Raw genomic sequence first — 22,491 nt, forward strand, 5'->3', positions numbered from 1 at the left:
GAGCGGCGAGCAGTGGGCCGGAAGTCCCCACATCCGAGCGCGCCGGCCGGCAGGGGCACAGGGTTCGCGTCAGCCTCTACGTTCGCTTTGTAATCTGAGGCCAGGATCCGATCGCCTGGGCGCTGCTCTAAGGAAGATCCACTATGCAGGAGCGCATTGGGGGCAATTGTTCTTACCATCAGCATGATAAACTAACATTGCTTTTTTTTTTTTTTTTTACGGTTCTGGAAAGTCATTCTTTATTTTGATACTGAGAAATGGATTATTTCCTAACATATCAGTAAACAGAGGCTGTCACAGTCACCGGGGATTGTAGCCACCACCAGAAGGTAAGCTGGTGAGCCCTGAGGCAACTCAGGAAGGAAAGAATACCTGCCATCTAGCAGCAGACCGCAGCCACTCCCTACAAAAACACAGGACACTGGCCCCAGATAGTTGAGGTACATATCAAAGGAATGATTTCAGTGAGCCCAGACTCTTGCATCTTCCCATATGTAGAAATGGGCTTAATTCCTTAACTTGGGGTATCTGGTTTTCTTTAATTACAATAATCTTTTGATGTTCCCGACTACCTGCCCTTTGTTGCAAAACCCGCCCCCTCACCTCCTTGGAGCAGTTTTCTCAGGGTTACTTGAGATGCTGCCTCCTGGGCTTGAAGTCCTAAAAGTTCCCGCCGAATAAAACATAACTCAGAGAGTGGCATTGACTTACATATACTACCGAATGTAAAATAGATAGCTAGTAGGAAGCAGCCGCATAGCACAGGGAGGTCAGCTGGGTGCTCTGTGACCACCTAGAGGGGTGGGATAGGGAGGGTGGGAGGGAGACGCAAGAGCGAGGAGATATGGGGATATATGTATATCTGATTCACTTTGTGATACAGAAGAAACTAACACACCATTATAAAGCAATTATACTCCAATAAAGATGTTAAAAATAACCCATAACTTTTAGGATGCGTGTATTTTTTCAGCCGACATACAAAAAATAAACCCTTCAACCTGTAAAGAATGTCACTTGTTTTCATATTGTTGTAAAGCAAACTTATAGAATAGGAACATCTGCTACCAGCTCCAACTTACATTTCTTTAAAAAAAAAATCTTATATTACTGAAACCTAAAGCTAAATTTATATTTCCAGGATGCTTCAGTCAAATGTCTGAAAACAGCCCATTTCCCCTTACTAACCAAAATGTGGCTTGTGACCTCTCCAAGCAAAACAAAATGCTCAGTGATCAAGTTTTACAATCTCCAGACCACCTTTAAAATCAATTTAACTGCCAAGTTCAGAACACAAGTGGCATTTGCTGTTGTTATAAACGCACATATCTCTTTCTCCAGCATCTTGCATTCCAGTAGTCTCATTGATCCTATTTAATTATTTTTCTCACATCTTTAAAAAGAGTGTAACCTACAGAAACTCACAGGCAGACCTGGACTCAAATGCCAGCTACACCAGCTGCTCTTTGCAGGACAAAAGGCAAGTTACCTCACCCCCTCTACCCCTGACAGCCTCGATTTCCACTTCTCTAAAATTCAGGTCGTAAAATCTTCCCTGCAGGACTGTTGTAAGAATTACAGTATCCTGTGGGCTGTGGATCAAATCCCAATAAAGAGTAGTCTTATTGGCACAGTGAATTTTGAGTTAGTGGTACTGTCAGTAACTAAACAAATATTTACATTCTCCCTTATCTGCAGAACAAGCTCACTGTGGCCATATGACCAAGTTCTGACCCAATTAATATAAATGCAAGTGTTTTGTGTGCTTTCTGGGAAATGTCTTTAAAGGGAGGGATATGCTCTTTACCCTTTCCTGCATCTGCTGGCAGGAATGCAGATGTAATAGCTAGAGCATCAGCAAACATCTTGGACCACAGTGTAAAAGTCACACATTGGGGACAATGGGACAGCAAAATAGAGGGGTGCTGGATCCCTGATGATTTGGGAAACTTCCCTAGCAGCCCTAGAATGACACCTCTGAGCTTGCAGAACATAAGAAACAAAGTCAATAAGCCATTCTTATTTGAGGTGGTCTTATTTTCAGCAAAACTTAATCCTAATCACTACAAATGGTAAAAGAAATGGAGCTGCTTTTGCTTGGAGTAGACTGGGGCTTTAAGACTTATTATCAGTTTTTAAATCTCCGAAAAGCTAACACATAAGTATATGCGTAGACATGTTGTATGTTTTTGAAGGCAGAAGGAAGGTTCCTATGTAGAATTTATGGAGAGACAGATTTGAACTCAGCGTAAGTGTCTCTAATAAAGGAATGGCCTTTTTTTTTTTTTTTTTTTTTTTTTTTTGCCGTACGCGGGCCTCTTACGGCTGTGGCCTCTCCCGTTGCGGAGCACAGGCTCCGAACGCGCAGGCTCAGCGGCCATCGCTCACGGGCCCAGCTGCTCCGCGGCATGTGGAATCTTCCCGGACCGGGGCACGAACCCGTGTCCCCTGCATCGGCAGGCGGACTCTCAACCACTGCGCCACCAGGGAAGCCCAGGAATGGCCATTTTAAGTCATCCAACAGGCAACCATTCACTGAACTCTGCCAGGTACGGCCTGAATGTAATGGATTCAGGTGAATAAAGCACAGTCCTTAGCTTCACAAAGCTCATCTAGACCAGTGCTGCTCAAAGTAGCTGTGACAAAGGACCTTTTTAAAGAAAATATCCAACCCATTGGGGACTGATATTTTATAAAATACAACAAAAATGAATTCTTAGAAAAAGGAAATCAAGACATAAAAATATAAGCTCCCATTTTTATTATAAAACAGACATAAAATTATTTTCAAAGGCATAACTAATTTCAGTTTCTATGTTGACCCCTCATTGTTGGGTGGCACTGGTGTGTAGACCAGCACCAGTCACAGAACATACTTTGAGAAACACTGATCTAGACAAATGCAAGTTGAGGGCCATTCAATAACTGGCCTGTACTTTTCAAAAATATCAATGTCATGAAAGACAAAGAAAGGCTGAAGAGCTATTTCAGCTTAAGGGAAATAAAAGAGACATGACAAGTAAATGCAAAGCTTGATTCTGGATTAAATCCTAGATGACAAAAAAAAGAAATTACTATGAAGGACAGTATTCAGACAACTGGTGAAATCTGAATATGGACCAGATGTTATAATAGATCAATAGTATTAGAATGTCAACTGAAAAAAAACATATAACCTAAGAGTTGAGAATTATGTGTTGGTTTTTTTTTTGCGGTACGCGGGCCTCTCACTGCTGTGGCCTCTCCCGTCGCAGAGCACAGGCTCCGGACACGCGGACCCAGCTGCCATGGCCCACGGGCCCAGCCGCTCCGCGGCACGTGGGATCCTCCCGGACCGGGGCACGAACCCCTGCCCCCTGCATCGGCAGGCGGACTCTCAACCACTGCGCCACCAGGGAAGCCCGAGAATTATGTTTTATTCAGTGGACTTACTGAGGACTGAAGCCCGGGAGACAGCCTCTCAGATAGCTCCAAGGGGCTGTTCCAAAGAGGTAAGGGAGGAACCAGGATATACTGTATAGGAGTTTTTGTGAAAACAACAAAAACAGGTTGTCAGAACATTAAAAGATTACCGTTAATTAAAGAAAACCAGACATCTCAGGTTAATGAATTTAGCACTTTTCTATGTATGGGAAGATGCAAGAATCTGGGCTCACTGAAATCATGCCTTTGATATGCACTTCAACTCTCTAAGGACTAGTATCCTGTTTATCTCCATCCTGAGTTCTCCTCAGGGTGCACTCTTGTGGGCAGCTATGGTGGCTGATGGCTTGAGGGTAGCAACATCCTTTCTTTATTGAAATGGCAGACCACATCCTTTGTCCATAGTAACAATGTTAAATTTCCTGAATTTGATAAGAGGATAATTTTTATAAGATGGTTATTATAAAAGAATGTCCTTGTTCTTAGGAGATGCTCACTCACATATTTACAGTAAGGGATCACAATGTCTGAAACTTCAGTAAAAAAAAAAACTTTTTTACTGAAATGCTTCAGTAAGAAAACTGAATTATACAGAGAGAAAGCTTGAAGGCAAATGTGGCAAGCTGCTAAGAACTGATATATCTAGGGGAGGGCACACTAGAATTACCTGTACAATTGTTGCAACCTTTTTGGATAGGCTTGATAATTTTTTGTCAGAGTTAACAAACACACACACGTACACACAACTAAATGCAGTGTGAGATCCTGGATTTGTTCTTAGCCTAGAAAAAGTGTATTAGTGGGATAATTGGCAAAATTTGCATATTAGTTAGTAAAATTGTATTAATGTTGATTTCCTGATTTTAATAACTTTGTAAGATGTTATCACTTGGGGAAGCTAGGTGAAGGGCTTATGGGAATTCTTTGTACTATTTTTGCATGCTTTTTGCAAATCTGAAATACTTTCAAATAGAAAAGTTAGGAAATTTTAGTTAGTAAAGTTAGTAAAAGCTCACAGTCTAGAACTTTTAGAGTTTTTTCTCCAGACACTAGGAGGAAAAAAAAAATCATATAGTTGGAGAATGACAGAGCCAGGGTCCTAACACCCAGCCCCCAGTACTTTCCACTATCCCATTATCATGGATTCTTTGTCACTGTGATATCTTGCTATTAAAAGGTTCTTGAATTTAAGTGGAAATGCTTCCTACACATTACAAACACTGGTGTGTGCGTGCATGTAACTGAAGTGACATTTAAATGCTTACAGAGCCTTCATAACATCAGTCAGGTTTCCTCCCCAGCATAGATTCTCTAATGTTGGTTTTCCACATGATCTACCAGCAGTTCCCAAACTTGTCTGCACATTAGAATCACCAGAAGATCTTTTAAAAATTTCATAGCCCAGACTGCACTCCAGAAGAATGAAATCACAATCTCTGGAGGTGGGACACAGGAATCAGTATTTTTTGAAGCTCTTAGGTGATTCCAATATTGGAGACAAGCCTGGTAAGTACTGTGATTTCCACTTCAGTCCTATCACTGGAAGCAGGGCTGGATGAAAGTCTACTAGGGAATGCTGGAGAAGAGGTCCCTTCCAGGTAAATGATCTCTAAGACCCTGAGGCTCTATGACTCTGCAATGTTAGTGTTTCTTGTTTGTTTGTTTGTTTTAAGAAATGATAAATCACTTCATTTGAATTTAACATCTTAAATTATATTATAAGAGTATGGCATTATTTAGGCAGAGTTACATTTTCTAATGTTTCTATGAATATATGAAGCACTTTGAATAGTGGAAATATATTTCCCTGTATAAAAGTTGCCTCATTATGTTTATTCTCAAGTATTTTTGTTAGCTTATTTCACCTCCAAAGTAAACAGTCCATAGATAATTTAGTTATGGCTATTGTGCTGTTCGGCATTTTTTAAAACTGAGGTAAAAGAAAAAGGCTCAGCCATGTTACATTTACATACATGCATATAAGCATTTATCATGATAGCTGGAAACACACGCACAAAAGAAATGTTTTTGCTCAATATCTAGTGTAGAAAATAAATATGCTAGTGATACTATTAAAATAACAATGTAGGATATGTACAAATTACAAATTTTAATATTCTAGCCAAAATGTGCAACATTAGTGTTTTTCAAACAATTCATTCTTTCAACATTGTCAAATTTGTCTTTTTCCCCAGAAAATTACAACAAATATTACATATTTTTCTGATTTTACATTTAATATAATTAAATATAAACCTATACAAATGATGACTAGAATAATATTTTCCAACAAATATTGCACTGGAAGAATTCTTACAACATATAGTCAAAAGACAAATTCAAATATAACAAAGTTGAGCTTCCCTGGTGGCCCAGTGGTTAAGAATCTGTCTGCCAATGCAGGGGACATGGGTTCGAGCCGTGGTCCGGGAAGATCCCACATGCCGCAGAGCAACTAAGCCCATGCACCACAACTACTGAGCCTGTGCTCTAGAGCCCATGAGCCACAACTACTGAGCCTGCGAGCCACAACTACTGAGCCCACGTGCCACAACTACGGAAGCCTGCATGCCTAGAGCCTGTGCTCCGCAACAAGAGAAGCCACTGCAACGTGCACTGCAATGAAGAGTAGCCCCCGCTCACCACAACTAGAGAAAGCCCGCGTGCAGCAACAAAGACCCAATGCAGCCAAAAGTAAAAATAAAATAAATTTATTAAAAAAAATAACAAAGTCGTATAAACTGTCTTCCTAATTATCAAATTGAAATCCAATTATTTATTTGTAGTTTTAAAAATAGTCCAAAGTATCTAAATAAGCCAAAAAGAATTAAACTGAGGATACTTAAAAGTAATAAAATTTCTTTCCAAAGTTTAAAATCAACAGAACATGTCTGGCCACATATTTATAAACACTTACTTTTTTAATTCATTTAAATTGAAAACTTTTCAAAATCCCCCAGAATTAGTAATAACAAATAAAAGATATTTAAAATTCTGACCTTAGGGCTTCCCTGGTTGCGCAGTGGTTAAGAGTCCACCTGCCAATGTAGGGGATGCGGGTTCGAGCCCTGGTCCAGGAGGATGCCACATGCCTCAGAGCAACTAAGCCCATGCGCCACAGCTACTGAGCCTGCGCTCTAGAGCCTGTGAGCCACAACTACTGAGCCCGTGTGCCACAACTCCTGAAGCCTGTGCACCTGAAGCCCATGCTCCGCAACAAGAGAAGCCACCGCAATAAGAAGCCGGCGCACTGCAACGAAGAGTAGCCCCAGCTCGCCGCAACTAGAGAAAGCCCGCCCTCAGCAACGAAGACCCAATGTAGCCAAAAATAAATAAATTAATTAATAAAAAAAATTCTGACAAAATAGGATATATAAACCATCATTATGAAATGGTTTTTAAAACAATAAATATTGATAAAATATGGATTATGCAACACAGGTTTCCTTCATGAGAAAGAAAAGCAATAATGAAAAAATGTTTTTATGTTTTAATTTCAGAAGACAATTTTTTTCAAAAAACACAGAATAATGGTCTTCCCTTCAGACCTGTTTTAGGCACAAGCTTACATATAAATACATATTCCTTCCAAAAATATGATCTTTCAATTAGAGGCTACATAAATTGGTACACAGACAGATACTTTGAAAGTTGCAAGGGCTTAGAACTTTCATTTGCTAATAGATCCTGGACTAACTGCTTCAGAGAAAGAAACACCTTCAGCAGGATGGGGGCTCCTTCCTCCCCCTTGGCTACAGTACTTCAGCCTCCAGGGCTCTTCCATTCTTAGGTCCTTAAACTAGATAGAGAGGGGCAGACCAAACTACCTGGAAGTCACCAGAAATATTCCAAATGAATGAAACAGTCACTCTGAGCATTAACTGGCTTCAAATTGTTGTCCTTAAAATAAAAGATTTAGCATCTATTTTATCTTTTATATAAACCTTTTGGAAATTAATCCTGTTTTAATAAAATCACCTCTAAATCTTAATTAGTAACAGACTTCCTTAGAGTAAAGATTATTATTTGGGATTGTGAGGGAAGAGGAGAATTCATTTGAAAGTCTGGATAATAAGTCCCATGAAGCTGGTGGCTATGAAACCTTAAGACCTCTAACAATGGTGCTACAACATTTTACATCCCTCGAAACTCTTCAATGATTAAGGAGGTGCATTAGAAATACAATAGTGGAAAAGTCAATACAACAGTAGAAAAATGGGAGAGTACTTAGAGAGGAACTTAACTAAAACTCAGATCATCCAGGCAAAAGTGATGATGAAACAATAAAATATGCTACTTCTCTTCTAATCAGAGATTGCCAAATTCATGTCCTGGTCTTTCTGTTCCAAAAAATACTTATTTTCCTTTATTAACAACTGTAAGATGGAGAATGTCTGCTGGGATGCACAAAGTATTTTTAAATACTATTATTATTTAAGGAGGGTATAAAAAAGCTAAAGAATTGGACAACGGACATTCACCACAATCTGGACGCTTTTGCTCTGTAAGCTGTTTCACTCTGTTAAAGGGAAGGAGTCAGGAAATCTCTACTCATGAGTCAGAAACTTTTTTCAGGGTTAGAAGCACTCTCCACCGTGCTCAGAAACCACTCTAGCAAGGACTGCCTTCTTGCCTAACAAGCTCTAGAAAACCTGACTTTTCTGCAGACATAGTTTTCTTTTCCCCAAGATCAACCTTGACTCTGAAAGAAACATACTAGAAATATCAGAGAGTGAAAACACATACACATCAAAGGAAACAAGAAATGAATACAGGATCAGAACTGAGATTTGGTCAGGAAAAAGTTAAAATACCAATTCTAATACACATTACTCAATGCTATAGAACAAGAAGGAATCACTACACAAAGATAGAGGAGTTTTAAATTGTTGTGTTTGAGGAAAATGCTTCAATACTACCATAAAAATGTTTAAAACATTAAGGGGCATGGCAAATATGTCTCAAAAAAGAAATAATCTATAATACATCACTACTCTAATAAGGACATATTTATGAAGTAGCAACACCAAGAAAAGAAAGGATAAAGTTCAAAAGTAAAGCAAACTCAAATCACTTTGACAAGTGAAGAGTAATAGTGGACAGCAAAATAGGTAAAGTCACATGGTACAAAACAAATATAGAATGGCATAAGCCGTACATGTGTTACTTACTCCATACACAGGGAATCTAAAGTGAGGGTGAGGATTTAATTAAATGACACATATTTTCATATCACTAAAAAGGAGATGTTAAATGGACTAAAATTAAAAAATAACATTTTAATACAATGATTCATGGGAGATGGCAAAGAGAGCTAGTAGATGGAATTTTATTTTTTCCTCCCTTATTTTTAAAACACTCAGACAAGTTATAACTTTAAAATCATTATTCATTAAAAAATTTCATGGAGTAGCAAAATTATAAGAATTGTAAAATGCATTTTTTTTTTTTTTTTTTGCGGTACGCGGGCCTCTCACTGTTGTGGCCTCTCCCGTTGCAGAGCACAGGCTCCGGACGCGCAGGCCCAGCGGCCACGGCCCACGGGCCCAGCCGCTCCGCGGCATGTGGGATCCTCCCGGACCGGGGCACGAACCTGTGTCCCCTGCATCGGCAGGCAGACTCTCAACTACTGCGCCACCAGGGAAGCCCTAAAATGAAATATTTTAACACTTTAACTGCAAGATATATATTCATAATCCTGGACAGTCTTAGGAAACATACTTATTACTAAGGATAAAACAAAAGGAGAAAAAAAAAAAAGGAGCAGGAATTCCCTGGCAGTCCAGTGGTTAGGACTCGGTGCTTTCACTGCCATGGGCCTGGATTTGATCCCTGGTGGGGGAACTAAGATCCCACAAGCTGTGTGGCGTGGCCAAAAAAAAAAGAGGTAAGAAAATTTGCACAGCAAAAGTCATATCTATTGCTTACAATAGATTGTAAACAAATTATAATCAAAACTAGTTAAAAAATTGTTAAAAAACAAAACAAAACAACTTGTTAACAGGCAGGCAGAGCTTGGAAGGCAACTGGAAGGGTGAGCCTATAAGTAAAAATACACTGTCAAGGGCTGCCTGACAACCAAGATGGTACATGGCATTCGTCATTAAGAACATGACTAATATCAATTAAAATATAAACTAAATTTGTGAAAACTGTAGATATCTGTAAACGTGAAATGTAAATTTTTTTCTACATAACTCTATAGGCAATATTTGGAAAAATCCCTGAATTTCTGAAATTAAATAAAAGGTTTTATTGGTTTTGTTTTGCTTTGCTTTTATCTCAATAAACAGTTTGGTAGTGCTGGTAACCATAAATCCAAATTTTTCGATTTGGTGTCTTCACCACTTGCTGCTACTGCTTGTTCTGGCTCAGTTCTTGAACTTTTTTAAGCAAAGTTACTAATGCGTAACTAACTACTCAGCCATAAAAAAGAACAAAATAATGCCATATGCAGCAACATGGATGGGCCTAGAGATTGTCACACTAAGTGAAGTAAGTCAGAGAGAGAAAGGCAAATATATGATTATCACTTATATGTGGGATCTAAAAAAAGGGTACAAATGAACTTATCTACAAAACAGAAATATTTACAGATATAGAAAACAAACTATGGTTATCGGGGGTAAGTGGGGGGAGGGATAGATTGGGATTGACATATACACACCACTATATATAAAATAGATAACTAATAAGGACCTACTGTATAGCACAGGGAACTCCACTCGGTACTCTGTAATGGCCTATATGGGAAAAGAATCTAAAAAAGAGTGGATATATGTATATGTATATAACTGATTCACTTTGCTGTACACCTGAAACTAACACAACACTGTAAGTCAACTATACTCCAATAAAAAAATTTTTTTTAATGAAATAAATAAATAATAGCACTATTGAAGTAGGAAATAGATGGGCCCCTGGGCTGGACAGCTGGTGTTTTATCAAATGGAGCAAAACTGAAGTTTTGTCCTCAGCCAGACAAGAATGATGCCCTTCTCCCTTCCTCCATTGATATGGAGGGAATGAACTAGCAGTGGGGAATTTGTTGCAGCAAAAATAGAAATGAGGGAATTCCCTGGTGGTTAAGGATCTGCCTGCCAATGGTGGGGGGACACGGATTTAAGCCCTGGTCTGGGAAGATCCCACATGCCGCAGAGCAACTAAGCCCGTGCACCACAACTACTGAGCCTGCACTCTAGAGCCCGCGAGCCACAACTACTGAGCCCATGTGCCATAACTACTGAAGCCCACGTGCCTAGAGCCTGTGCTCTGCAAAAAGAGAAGCCACTGCAATGACAAGCCCGCACACTGCAACGAAGAGTAGCCCCCACTCGCCGCAATTAGAGAAAGCCTGCATGCAGCAACAAAGACCCAACGCAGCCAAGATAAATAAATAAATTTACAAAAACAAAATAGAAATGAGACTTTTCTTTTCTGATAAACAAGGAAAATAAGGAAACAATGAACAGGCTGGGGAAACAACATAAACAGGCCTGAAAGAGTTAAGCAATCTTGGTTATTCTTTAGCTGTTACTACTAACAAACACTTGTAGCTAGACCTGTCCTTCACAAAGCTGATTACTCTTGATTCCATATGAATTACCCTTTGCACCTAGCATTTCTTCTCCCTACACTCCCTTGTAGCACTCTTCATTTCAAAAAGAACATCATGGGCTGATAACTTCAGGGCCATCAGACCCGGTTGCTGAGCTGCCTGATGCCAGCTTTGGCCATGAATTTCCAGAAGAAAAGAAATGCAAGACCTTAATTACTTTGAGCCTTATCACCTACCCCAGACTTCAAGCCCCAGGCTATATAACCTTTCCTTATTCCCCAGGGAAGGGGGGGCACAGTTCTGGAGGCACTAGCCTGCTGTGTTTTCCCCTTTGTCAGGCAAAGATTAAGGTCATTTTTCTTGTTTCTCCAAAATGCTGCCTCTGTATTTCTTTCTGGCATTGGTGCACAGACAGCCAAGATTTTTGGCATCACTATTTATAATAGTCAAGCAACCTAGGTGTCCATTAACAGATGAATGGATAAAGAAGATGTGGTATATACACACACACACACACACACTCACACACACACACACACACACACTACAATGGAATATTAGTCATAAAAAAGAATGAAATGTTGCCATTTGCAGCAACATGGATGGGCCTAGATATTATCATACTAAGTGAAACAAGTCAGAGAAAATATTATATGATATCACTTATATGTGAAATCTAAAAAATAATACAAATAAATTTATTCACGAAACAGAAACAGACTCACAGACATAGAAAACAAACATGGTTATCAAAGGGAAAAGGGGGGTAGAGGGATAAACTAGGAATATGGGATTAAAAGGTACAACAATATGTACAAAATAGATAAACAGCAAGGATTTACTGTATAGCACAGGGAACTATATTCAATATCTTATAATCTATAATGAAAAAGAATCTGAAAAGTATATATACACATATAAATATATATGAATCACTTTACTGTACACTAACATAATATTGTTAATTAACTATAGTTCAATATGAAATTTTAAAAACTGAAAAAAGTCACTCTAAATTGTTGGATTTTAATTAATTAATTAATTAACTAATTAAAACATGGGTAGGGAAAGACTGAAATCCTGCTAATGATACTGTGTTAAAAAAAACAAAAAGCAAGGAAAAGATCCAATTTCCTTCAAATCTCATACCTTGAAAACAAGCTGTAATTAGAGTCTTCCATTGTATCACCTATAGGAACTCTGCATTTTACCTAATACACCTTAGTTTCTCAATTCCAACAAAAAACAAATGAATTATTCAAGTATCAAGTTGAGACACCAGTGGTTAAGGGTAAAGACGATCTTCTCTAGCAGCTCTTTCAGGCGACAAAAATCTTGCATGAAAATGATGAAGGTCATCATCTAACTCTGCCTCTTTACCAATTTCTTCTCGATTTATTGCACAGCTATAAAACAAAAATTAAACTTTAGGCACTAACCAGAACTAGACTTGTCAATATTTCTCCCTAAAGGAAATACATTTCTTACCCCCTCTTTTATTAGCAAGACTATCTTAAAAGTCACATTATCACAAATATTAAAATTTCCTTTATATTTTTCCTCATGGGAGAAACAGATTTGCATTTAGGCTTATGGTAATACAAATCTGTTCAATTAGCATGAAAAAAATGCCATTGTAAACAAATCTTGGTTAAAAAAAAAAAGTAGAGCCATATTTCAAAGGATTTTTTACCACTGCTTCTAAATTGCAGTTTCCTTTAGTGAGAGTCAAATATTCCAGAGGACCACTGTCTTTTAAAATATAATTTTAATTATATATATCTAAGTATACTATAAAATGTACATGCTTCATGAAAATTCATATGTGAAACAAAGTTCCAAATTACTTATACATACCACTAAGTCAACTAAACCAAAGACTTCTTAATATCTAAGAATATGAAGAAGAATGGGATAAATCAAACACAGGATGAATACTTTCTAACAGAGCTGGAAAAAATACTATTAGCAACTCTTTAAGAAACAATCTTTACTCATAAATGCCCAATACTCATAAGAACTGGGATTCCTTATGCCCATAAATAATCTTAGGCCAACAATTCTTTTTTTAATAATATAAATTAATAATTTGCTGGAAACTGTGAGGTATGTCTACATTAATATCTGTCCATTATCTACTCATGCCAAAAGAGCATTTAAAAAATTTCTCTAAGTTCTCCTCCAATTACTATTTTTTTACTTGAATATATTTGACATATACCACTGTGTAAATTTAAGGTGCAAGATGTGTTACTTTGATATATTTAATATATTATAATATGACTGCTGTTGTATTGATATTTGTCACATTTCATAAAAGTACAATATTATTGTCTCCAATTACTTTCTGATTTGACCCTAGTCCACCATCTAAAAAAATTTATCCTAGGTGAATCCCTGTCTTATCACAATACCGCTTACAGATAGAGTCATCAATAAAAGGATATCCCAGATCATTTAAAAATATTTGCTACAATTTAAACAACAGAGATAGGAATTCTTCTCTATCTCTAAAGAAACATAGCATTACTCTCCTGAGTGATTTCTGTGGGTTTTTTTAAGCTACATATAAGCAGAACTTTTCTAGATTGCTCTATTTAATTTTGGGATCCATGATTTAATTTTGGGATCCATGATTTAAGGAAAAAAATCTGAAGTGTTTGGAGGAGTATGCAATGATTATTTTAAAATTTGTAAAATGAGAACTAAGAGTTTTAAAAATTATTAATGTTAAAAGAAACAATGTAAATTTTTGAGGTATTACAGTGGATTTGTTCACTCAACAGCTTTAAACATGCATTCCTGTACTACAGGGGTAGGAAATTAAATATTATTTCCCAACCTCCCTTGCAGCTAGGGTTCCAGATATGACTGGTCCAAACAATCAGATGTACTCACTTGAAACTTTTACTCAGAACTGAATTACATGGGGAGAGAAGCAGGACATGAAATATCCATTTTTGCTGACACAAAGCAAGGCAGAGGTGGTGTGGTTCTGGAGCTTGGCAACTTCATGACTTCCTAATCTGGCAGGTGGCTTCCTGATTTAGCAGGCAGCTTCTTGATTGTTCCAAAAGCAGCAGCTTCTTTGGCAGCCCAGTCTCATGACGCAGTTCCTAGAAGCTCAGCCTAAGTTCTGTTCTTTCAGCCTTCCCAAAGATTCTGTGAGCTATCTATCTATACTGCTCTCCCCACATCAATCCCATTCTGTTTAGTACCTGAAGACGATTCTATTACTTACAATGAAGAATCTAAACCTATACAGAATTTGGTAGCTAGAAGTAAGGTGCAGCAAGTAAAAGGATCTGAAAAAATGGAATTGGCTTAGTTAAGAAGGTAGGGTTTGGGGCAGTGATACTTCATGCCAACTGAGGTTAAGGTATCAGAGAAAATGGTGGTAGAATTTCAGAATGCTAGCATGTGTGGGCTGCGCCTTGCCTCTTTCAGAAAAGTCCTACAGGAGAGATGTGGCTCGGGCTAAGGTAAGCAAGTCTGCAGAGATAGAAGGCAATATAGCTTTGCCGAGAGAACTGCTCTCTATCTACCAAATAGATTGATAAAGTCCCAAATCTGGAGCCCTGAAGAATTGAAAAAGGTCACCTACTGTACTACCGTACTCCAAACTGAAACAGTTATAAGTAAAGGTTCTGAGGAAGCTGCTAAAGCTTTCACAAACTTTCCAAGAACCTTCCCTTAAGAATTTTCTGCCAAATAATGGGAGCCATCTTAAGGAAAAAGATCAGATTAAGACTCCTGTTATCCCATCCAAGCCTATAGTTTAAAACAATCCCAAGTGGGTACCATTCATTTAAGACCCAACGGGAGAAAAGAACACAGAGGTCAGCAAGTAAAAGATGAGGTTCTTTGTTAAATATGTCTTGGCAAGATCTTTGTGGTTTCTCGTGGTAATAATTGAAGAAAACAGACCAGAAACGTACAACCTTTGAGGGAACTGTTTTGCCAAAAAGCAAAACAAAGCAAAAACAAATAAAAACCCTAAACCTGGCCTGAAAGAGCCTGTAACCATCTGAAACAATCCCAAGGCCCCAAACCCACAATAACAGGAAGTGAAGTGTGAAGACTGTCCAGCCTTCGAGAAGAGGACACTTCCCAATGCCCACTTGCGTCCTTGAAGGTTAATGGGCAATAAAAACATCCTAGAGGGTAATGCCAAGGGCCCCTGAGGACATTAGACAAGGGAGTTCCTCCCAGAAAGGTGAAGCAGGGGTTGCCTAATAGAAAAACCAAAGAATATATTTATGGACAGAGCAGAGAGACCTTGCTATTTTTGCCAAGCAGTATTTTTTTAATTGTTATGGAAAGATGACTGCTCTGTTTCCTGTTTTCCCCCTTTCTAAAAGGTTGATTTTATTGCAGTTATCCTGTATCTATCCCATTATGCATATGGTGCTCAGGGGGCAGACATGTTGCTTTTTAGTTTGCAGATGACCAGAACATAAAAAAACCACATCCTAACCTGATGGAGGGGACTATACTCAGATGTCATGGGCTTTGAACTACATGCAATAATAGATTGGGTTTTGGTGGTTTCCTTTTGAGGTGGGGGAAGTGAGCATTTTCTGTTTCAGAAGAATGTACATAGATATTTAAGTAACCAAAAGGCTGTTTAAATTAAAGCTGTAAGTTGCCTACCAAACATTCCCTCTTCCCTTCTTAAAGGGAATCCTTCCTAAAAGAATCCTAACTTTTAGCCTGTCCCATTGCCACATGGATTTCTCAGCTTCCCTAGCAGCTAGATGGCCATGTGACACAGCTCTGGTCAATGAGATGTAAATTCAAATGCTATGTGGTTCTCTGGGAAAACTGCATCAAGGAAGCTGATTCAACTGGGGGACATTCCTTTTGTTGCCCTTCCCCACTGCCTCCAAGAGCCATCTTGGACCCTGAGAATGAAATAACTCAAGAATAAAAACTATGCACTGGGGAGAGCAGAGGAGAAAGATAGGAACCTGTACATCACCTACTTCCAGATTTCTTCTATGTAAAAGGCAAAAGTTCTTATTCAGTTTAAACCACCATTATCTTTGGGTTTTCTGTTATATGTAGCAAAACCTGATCTTGAATGATAGAGTATAAAGCAAAAATGTAAATGAAAAATGAACTTAAGTGGTAGCAAGAGCTGTTTGGTAGAAGAATTTCTAGCAGTTAAGATTGCTGAAAAGTAGGAAAAAGTTACCAACACACACTGGGGAATACTATGGTCTTCTCAGGAGAAGAATTATTAATATCAAAGAGCTTTTATTGAGAGAGGGGATGATAAGCACCCATAAAAGAGTATTTACCTTTATGAATAAGAGAAAACAATTTATTTTAAAGGCAGTGGGTGGCGCTTTCTCACTTAAATAGGTACTAATAGTTTCATTAAATTATGGCATAAAGCCACTTAATTAAATCACTAAAGGAGAACAAAGGAAAAAGAAAAGAGGTATGAAAATGAGAGCAGGTATTGAGTTTGTTTCCTTCCTGGTTCTGGTAGACTTCAATCCTTAAACATCTGTGTCCAAAAAAAAAAAAAAAAACGTTCTCATTTAAAAAGTATCTTCCTTTATTCCATATATGCTTTAAAATATTTACTGAGCAGAGGAAAAGGAAGGGAGGTAAAAAGATGACACACATGATGATGTAACAATTTTATTCTAAGTTCTGGTGGACTTTGGACTTTAAATGCCTGTTCAAAAAAAAAAAAAAGCCCTCATTTTAAAGGTATCTTCCTTTATTCTGAATATTCTTTTATACTTAGATATACTGAGTATTTGCTTTTTAACTATGTTTAGTTAATCACTGATTACAATTAAAAAACATATTCTGTGATAGTATCAATAACAGATTAGGAAGAATTATGAATAATACTGAAAAAAATCATTTCACCATGCATATGGCTATCAAATTATATAGCTTTTGAAATGTACTGATGTATACAAATTTGAGAGGCTTTTTCATTTTCCTGTAACACAAATTGCTCTATTTCCACAAATAAACAGAAAATAGCACAGATATTAATGATTTAAATTATATTTGTAATAAATGTGAATTTCTATTTATTCAATTTTTTAATTTCCTCAAACAAACAAATAAACAAAATTACATACGTGGCTGGATCTTTGATTCTCCACCAGGCACTGATGGGGAAATTTCTTGTTGTAATTTTTTTTGTTCCATCTGCTGTAAAACCTAGTGAATGGAAAAACAATGCCTTAAAAGTAAGCGTTATTTGATTTTCTCTAATATGTATGACCATTGACAATGCACAACAAACTGAAAATTGTTTTCCAAAATGGGATATTCACGTTCTATAATTTAGATTAATATTCAACAAGGAAGTTTAAAAAAACGCAGTTTAAAAAATATTAAAATTTAAAATACGACAGCTAATTGAAATATATTACAAAAACACAGGCTTGTAGCAAAGCCCCTAAAATCCTTTTTAATGCCACAAGCCTTTTTACAAAATATCACCTGATGGTATTCCAGCTTCTGAGCCTCAAGTTGGTCATGCTGACGTTGTAGCTCTTCTTTTTGTTTCTGAAGCTCATCTGCCTTTTTCTTAAGTTCAGTTTCTTGTATGGAGATAAGATTTTCATATTCCTTCAGTTCTTCCTCTGTGAAGAACTGTTGTTGATCCAATGTCTAAAAGACAAAAAAATGAGAAAAGAGAAACCTTAGAAAGAAAACAAAAAGGTCTGATTCAGCTTTAAAATTCTATGCTTAGCAAAGTACAAAAGAATATCTATAGTATTATATCTTTTGGGTAAGAAAGAAGGGGAAATAAGAATATATACACTTGCACTTATTTGGGCAAAAGATATAACAGGAAGGAAAATCCGGAAACTAATAAGATTGGTTACCTACAGAGTAAGGGGAGAACTGGGTGGAAAGACAATGTGGGAAAAAAAAATCACACTCCTTTGAATATGCCTTTTTTTGCACAGATTTGATTGTTGGAAACATATCAATGTTTCACATACTCAAAGAAAAAAAGAAAATAAATAAAAATCCACAAGGACAGAAAACCTCTCCAAATTGAATACAAATAGAAACAAATAATACTTTTATTTTAAGTGAATAAAACAATCCACAGAAGGGGGAAGGAGAAAAGAACTAACCCAAGAAACTTTTTTTTTTTTTTTTTTTTTTTTTGCGGTACGTGGGCCTCTCACCACGCGGCCTCTCCCGTCGCGGAGCACAGGCTCCGTCCGGACGCGCAGGCTCAGCGGCCATGGCTCACGGGCCCAGCCGCTCCGCGGCATGCGGGATCCTCCTGGACCGGGGCATGTTGGCTGTGGGTTTGTAATATATGGCCATTATTATGTTGAGGTAAGTTCCCTCTCTGCTTACTTTCTGGAGGGTTTTTATCATAAATGGGTGCTGAATTTTGTCAAAAGCTTTTTCTGCATCTATTGAGATGATCATATGGTTTATCTCCTTCAAGTTGTTAATATATTTTATCACATTGATTGATTTGCGTATATTGAAGAATCCTTGTATTCCGGGGATAAACCCCACTTGATCATGATGTATGATCCTTTTAATGCGCTGTTGCGTTCTGTTTGCTAGTATTTTGTTGAGGATTTTTGCATTATGTTCATCAGTGATATTGGCCTGTAGTTTTCTTTCTTTGTGACATCTTTGTCTGGTTTTGGTATCAGGGTGATGGTGGCCTCGTAGAATGAGTTTGGGAGTTTTCCTCCCTCTGCTATATTTTGGAAGAGTTTGAGAAGGATAGGTGTTAGCTCTTCTCTAAATGTTTGATAGAATTCGCCTGTGAAGCCATCTGGTCTTGGGCTTTTGTTTGTTGGAAGATTTTTAATCACAGCCTCAATTTCAGTGCTTGTGATTGGACTGTTTATATTTTCTATCTTCCTGGTTCAGTCTCGGAAGGCTGTCCTGTTCTAAGAATTTGTCCATTTCTTCCAGGTTGTCCATTTTATTGGCATATAGTTTCTTACAGTAATCTCTCATGATCCTTTCTATTTCTGCAGTGTCAGTTGTTACTTCTCCTTTTTCATTTCTAATTCTATTGATTTGAGTCTTCTCCCTTTTTTTCTTGATGAGTCTGGCTAATGGTTTATCAATTTTGTTTATCTTCTCAAAGAACCAGCTTTTAGTTTTCTTGATCTTTCCTACTGTTTCCTTCATTTCTTTTTCATTTATTTCTGATCTGATGTTTATGATTTCTTTCCTTCTGCTAACTTTGGGTTTTTTGGTTATTCTTTCTCGAACTGCTTTAGGTGTAAGGTTAGGTTGCTTTATTTGAGATGTTTCTTGTTTCTTGAGGTAGGATTGTATTGCTATAAACTTCCCTCTTAGAACTGCTTTTGCTGCATCCCATGGGTTTTGGGTCATCGTGTTTCCATTGCCATTTGTCTCTAGGTATTGTTTGATTTCCTCTTTGATTTCTTCAGTGATATCTTGGTTCTTTAGTAGTGTATTGTTTAGCCTCCATGTGTTTGTACTTTTTACATTTTTTCCTGTAATTGATATCTAGTCTCATAGCATTGTGGTCGGAAAAGATACCTGATACAATTTCAATTTTCTTAAATTTACCAAGGCTTGATTTGTGACCCAAGATATGATCTATCCTGGAGAATGTTCTATGAGCACTGGAGAAGAAAGTGTAATCTGTTGTTTTTGGATGGAATGTCCTATAAATAGCGATCAAGTCCATCTTGTTTAACGTATCATTTCAAGCTTGTGTTTCCTTATTTATTTTCATTTTCGATGATCTGTCCATTGGTGAAAGTGGGGTATTAAAGCCCCCTACTATGGTGGTGTTACTGTTGATTTCCCCTTTTATGGCTGTTAGCATTTGCCTTATGTATTGAGGTGCTCCTATGTTGGGTGCATAAATATTTACAATTGTTATATCTTCCTCTTGGATTGATCCCTTGATCATTATGTAGTGTCCCTCTTTGTCTCTTGTAATAGTCTTTATTTTAAGGTCTGTTTTATGATATGAGAATTGCTACTGCAGTTTTCTTTTGATTTCCATTTGCATGGAATATCTTTTTCCATCCCCTCATTTTCAGTCTGTATGTGTCCCTAGGTCTGAAGTGGGTCTCTTGTAGACAGCATATATACAGGTCTTGTCTTTGAATCCATTCAGCCAGGCTATGTCTTTTAGTTGGAGCATTTAATCCATTTACGTTTACGGTAGTTTTCAATATGTATGTTCTTATTACCATTTTCTTAATGGTTTTGGGTTTGTTATTGTAGATCTTTTCCTTCTCTTGTGTTTCCAGCCTAGAAAAGTTCCTTTAGTATTTGTTGTAAAGCTGGTTTGGTGGTGCTGAATTCTCTTAGCTTTTGCTTGTCTGTAAAGGTTTTAATTTCTCCATCGAATCTGAATGAGTTCCTGGCTGGGTAGCGTAATGTTGGTTGTAGGTTTTTCCCTTTCATCACTTTAAATATGTCCTGCCACTCCCTTCTGGCTTGCAGAGCTCCTCCTTAAAGATCAGCTGTTAACTTTATGGGGATTCCCTTATATGTTATTTGTTGCTTTCCCTTACTGTTTTTAATATTTTTTCTTTGTATTTAAATTTTGATCATTTGATTAATATGTGTGTTGGCATGTTCCTCCTTGGATTTATCCTGTATTGGACTCTCTGTGCTTCCTGGACTTGATTGACTATTTCCTTTCCCATATTAGGGAAGTTTTCAACTATAATCTCTTCAAATATTTTCTCAGTCCCTTTCTTTTTCTCTTCTTCTACTGGGACCCCTATAATTTGAATATTAGTGCATTTAATGTCGTCCCAGAGGTTTCTGAGACTGTCCTCAATTGTTTTCATTCCTTTTTCTTTATTCTGCTCTGCGGTAGTTATTTCCGCTATTTTATTTTCCAGGTCACTTATCTGTTCTTCTGCCTCAGTTATTCTGCTACTGATTCCTTCTAGAGAATTTTTTTTTTTTTTTGTGGTACGCGGGCCTCTCACTGCTGTGGCCTCTCCCATTGCGGAGCACAGGCTCCAGACACGCAGGCTCAGCGGCCATGGCTCACGGGCCCAGCCACTCCATGGCACGTGGGATCCTCCTGGACCGGGGCACGAACCTGTGCCCCCTGCATCAGCAGGTGGACCCTCAACCACTGTGCCACCAGGGAAGCCCCCTTCTAGAGAATTTTTAATTTAATTTATTTTGTTGTTCATCATTGTTTGTTTTCTCTTCAGTTCTTCTAGGTCCTTGTTAAACGTTTCTTGTATTTTCTCCATTCAATTTCCAAGATTTTGGGTCATCTTTACTATGATTACTCTGAATTCTTTTTCAGGTAGACTGCCTATTCCCTCTTCATTTGTTTGGTCTGGTGTGTTTTTACCTTGCTCCTTCATCTGCTGTGTGTTTCTCTGTCTTCTCGTTTTGCTTAATTTACTGTGTTTGGGGTCTTCTTTTTGCAGGCTGCAGGTTCATAGTTCCTGTTGTTTTTGGTGTCTGCTCCCAGTGGCTAAGGTTGGTTCAGTGGGTTGTGCAGCCTTTCTGGTCAAGGGAACTGGTGCCTGTGCTCTGGTGGATGAGGCTGGATCTTGCCTTTCTGGTGAGTAGGACGACGTCCGGTGGTGTGTTTTGGGGTGTCTGTGACCTTATTATGATTTTAGGCGGCCTCTCTGCTAATGGATGGGGTTGTGTTCCTGTCTTGCTAGTTGTTTGGCATACGGTGTCCAGAACTGTAGCTTGCTGGTCGTTTAGTGGAGCTGGGTCTTAGCGTTGAGATGGAGATCTCTGGGAGAGCTTTCCCCGTTTGATATTATGTGAAGCCGGGAGGTCTCTGGTGGACCAACTGTCCTGAACTCAGCTCTCCTATCTCAGAGACACAGGCCTGACACCTGTAGGAAGGAAGGAAGGGAGGGAGGGAGGGAGGAAGGAAGGAAGGAAATAATTAAAATAAAAAATTTTTTTAAATTATTAAAAATAAAATAAATTAGGGCTTCCCTGGTGGCGCAGCGGTTGAGAGTCCGCCTGCCGATGCAGGGGACACGGGTTCGTGCCCTGGCCTGGGAAGATCCCACATGCCACGGAGCGGCTGCGCCCGTGAGCCATGGCCGCTGAGCCTGCGCGTCTGGAGCCTGTTGCTCCGCAATGGGAGAGGCCACAACAGTGAGAGGCCCGCATACCGCAAAAAATAAATAAATAAATAAAATAAATTAAAAAGTAATAAAAAAAGAAACAAAGAAGAGAGCAACCAAGCCAAATAACAAATCCACCAATGATAACAAGCAATAAAAACTATACTAAAAACAACAAACAAAAAAAACGGACAGACAGATTATCTAGGACAAATGGTAAAAGCAAAGCTATACAGACAAAATCACACAAAGAAGCATACACATACACACTCACAAAAAGAGAAAAAGGAAAAAAAAAATCTATATAAAAAAAAAAAGGAAGAGAGCAACCAAATCAATAAACAAATCTACCAATGATAATAAACTCTAATTACTAAACTAAGATAAACATAAAACCAGAAATAAATTAGATGCAGAAAGCAAACCCCAAGT

General features: G+C 38.0%; 1 protein-coding gene across 6 annotated transcripts in view; it reads right to left on the minus strand.

The window, feature by feature from the left end:
* Window positions 1-3,557: 3,557 nt before the first annotated feature.
* Window positions 3,558-22,491, minus strand: part of NUCB2 (nucleobindin 2) — a 53,724-nt gene continuing 34,790 nt past the window's right edge. For 2 of the 6 annotated variants that reach the window (XM_022555808.3, XM_022555810.2), the window contains exons 11-13: window positions 17,459-17,629; window positions 17,092-17,173; window positions 16,505-16,670 (exon numbers count right to left, since the gene is read on the minus strand). In XM_022555808.3, the coding sequence (XP_022411516.2) occupies window positions 16,663-16,670; window positions 17,092-17,173; window positions 17,459-17,629 (261 nt within the window). In that variant the 3' untranslated portion in view covers window positions 16,505-16,662. The other 4 variants (XR_016393813.1, XR_002642301.3, XM_022555807.3 and 1 more) reach the window with 4 other exon arrangements.

This window comes from Delphinapterus leucas, chromosome 7, assembly GCF_059928025.1.
Source record: "Delphinapterus leucas isolate spDelLeu-1000000601 "Yukka" chromosome 7, BTC_Dleu_Yukka2, whole genome shotgun sequence".
Taxonomy (NCBI): domain Eukaryota; kingdom Metazoa; phylum Chordata; class Mammalia; order Artiodactyla; family Monodontidae; genus Delphinapterus; species Delphinapterus leucas.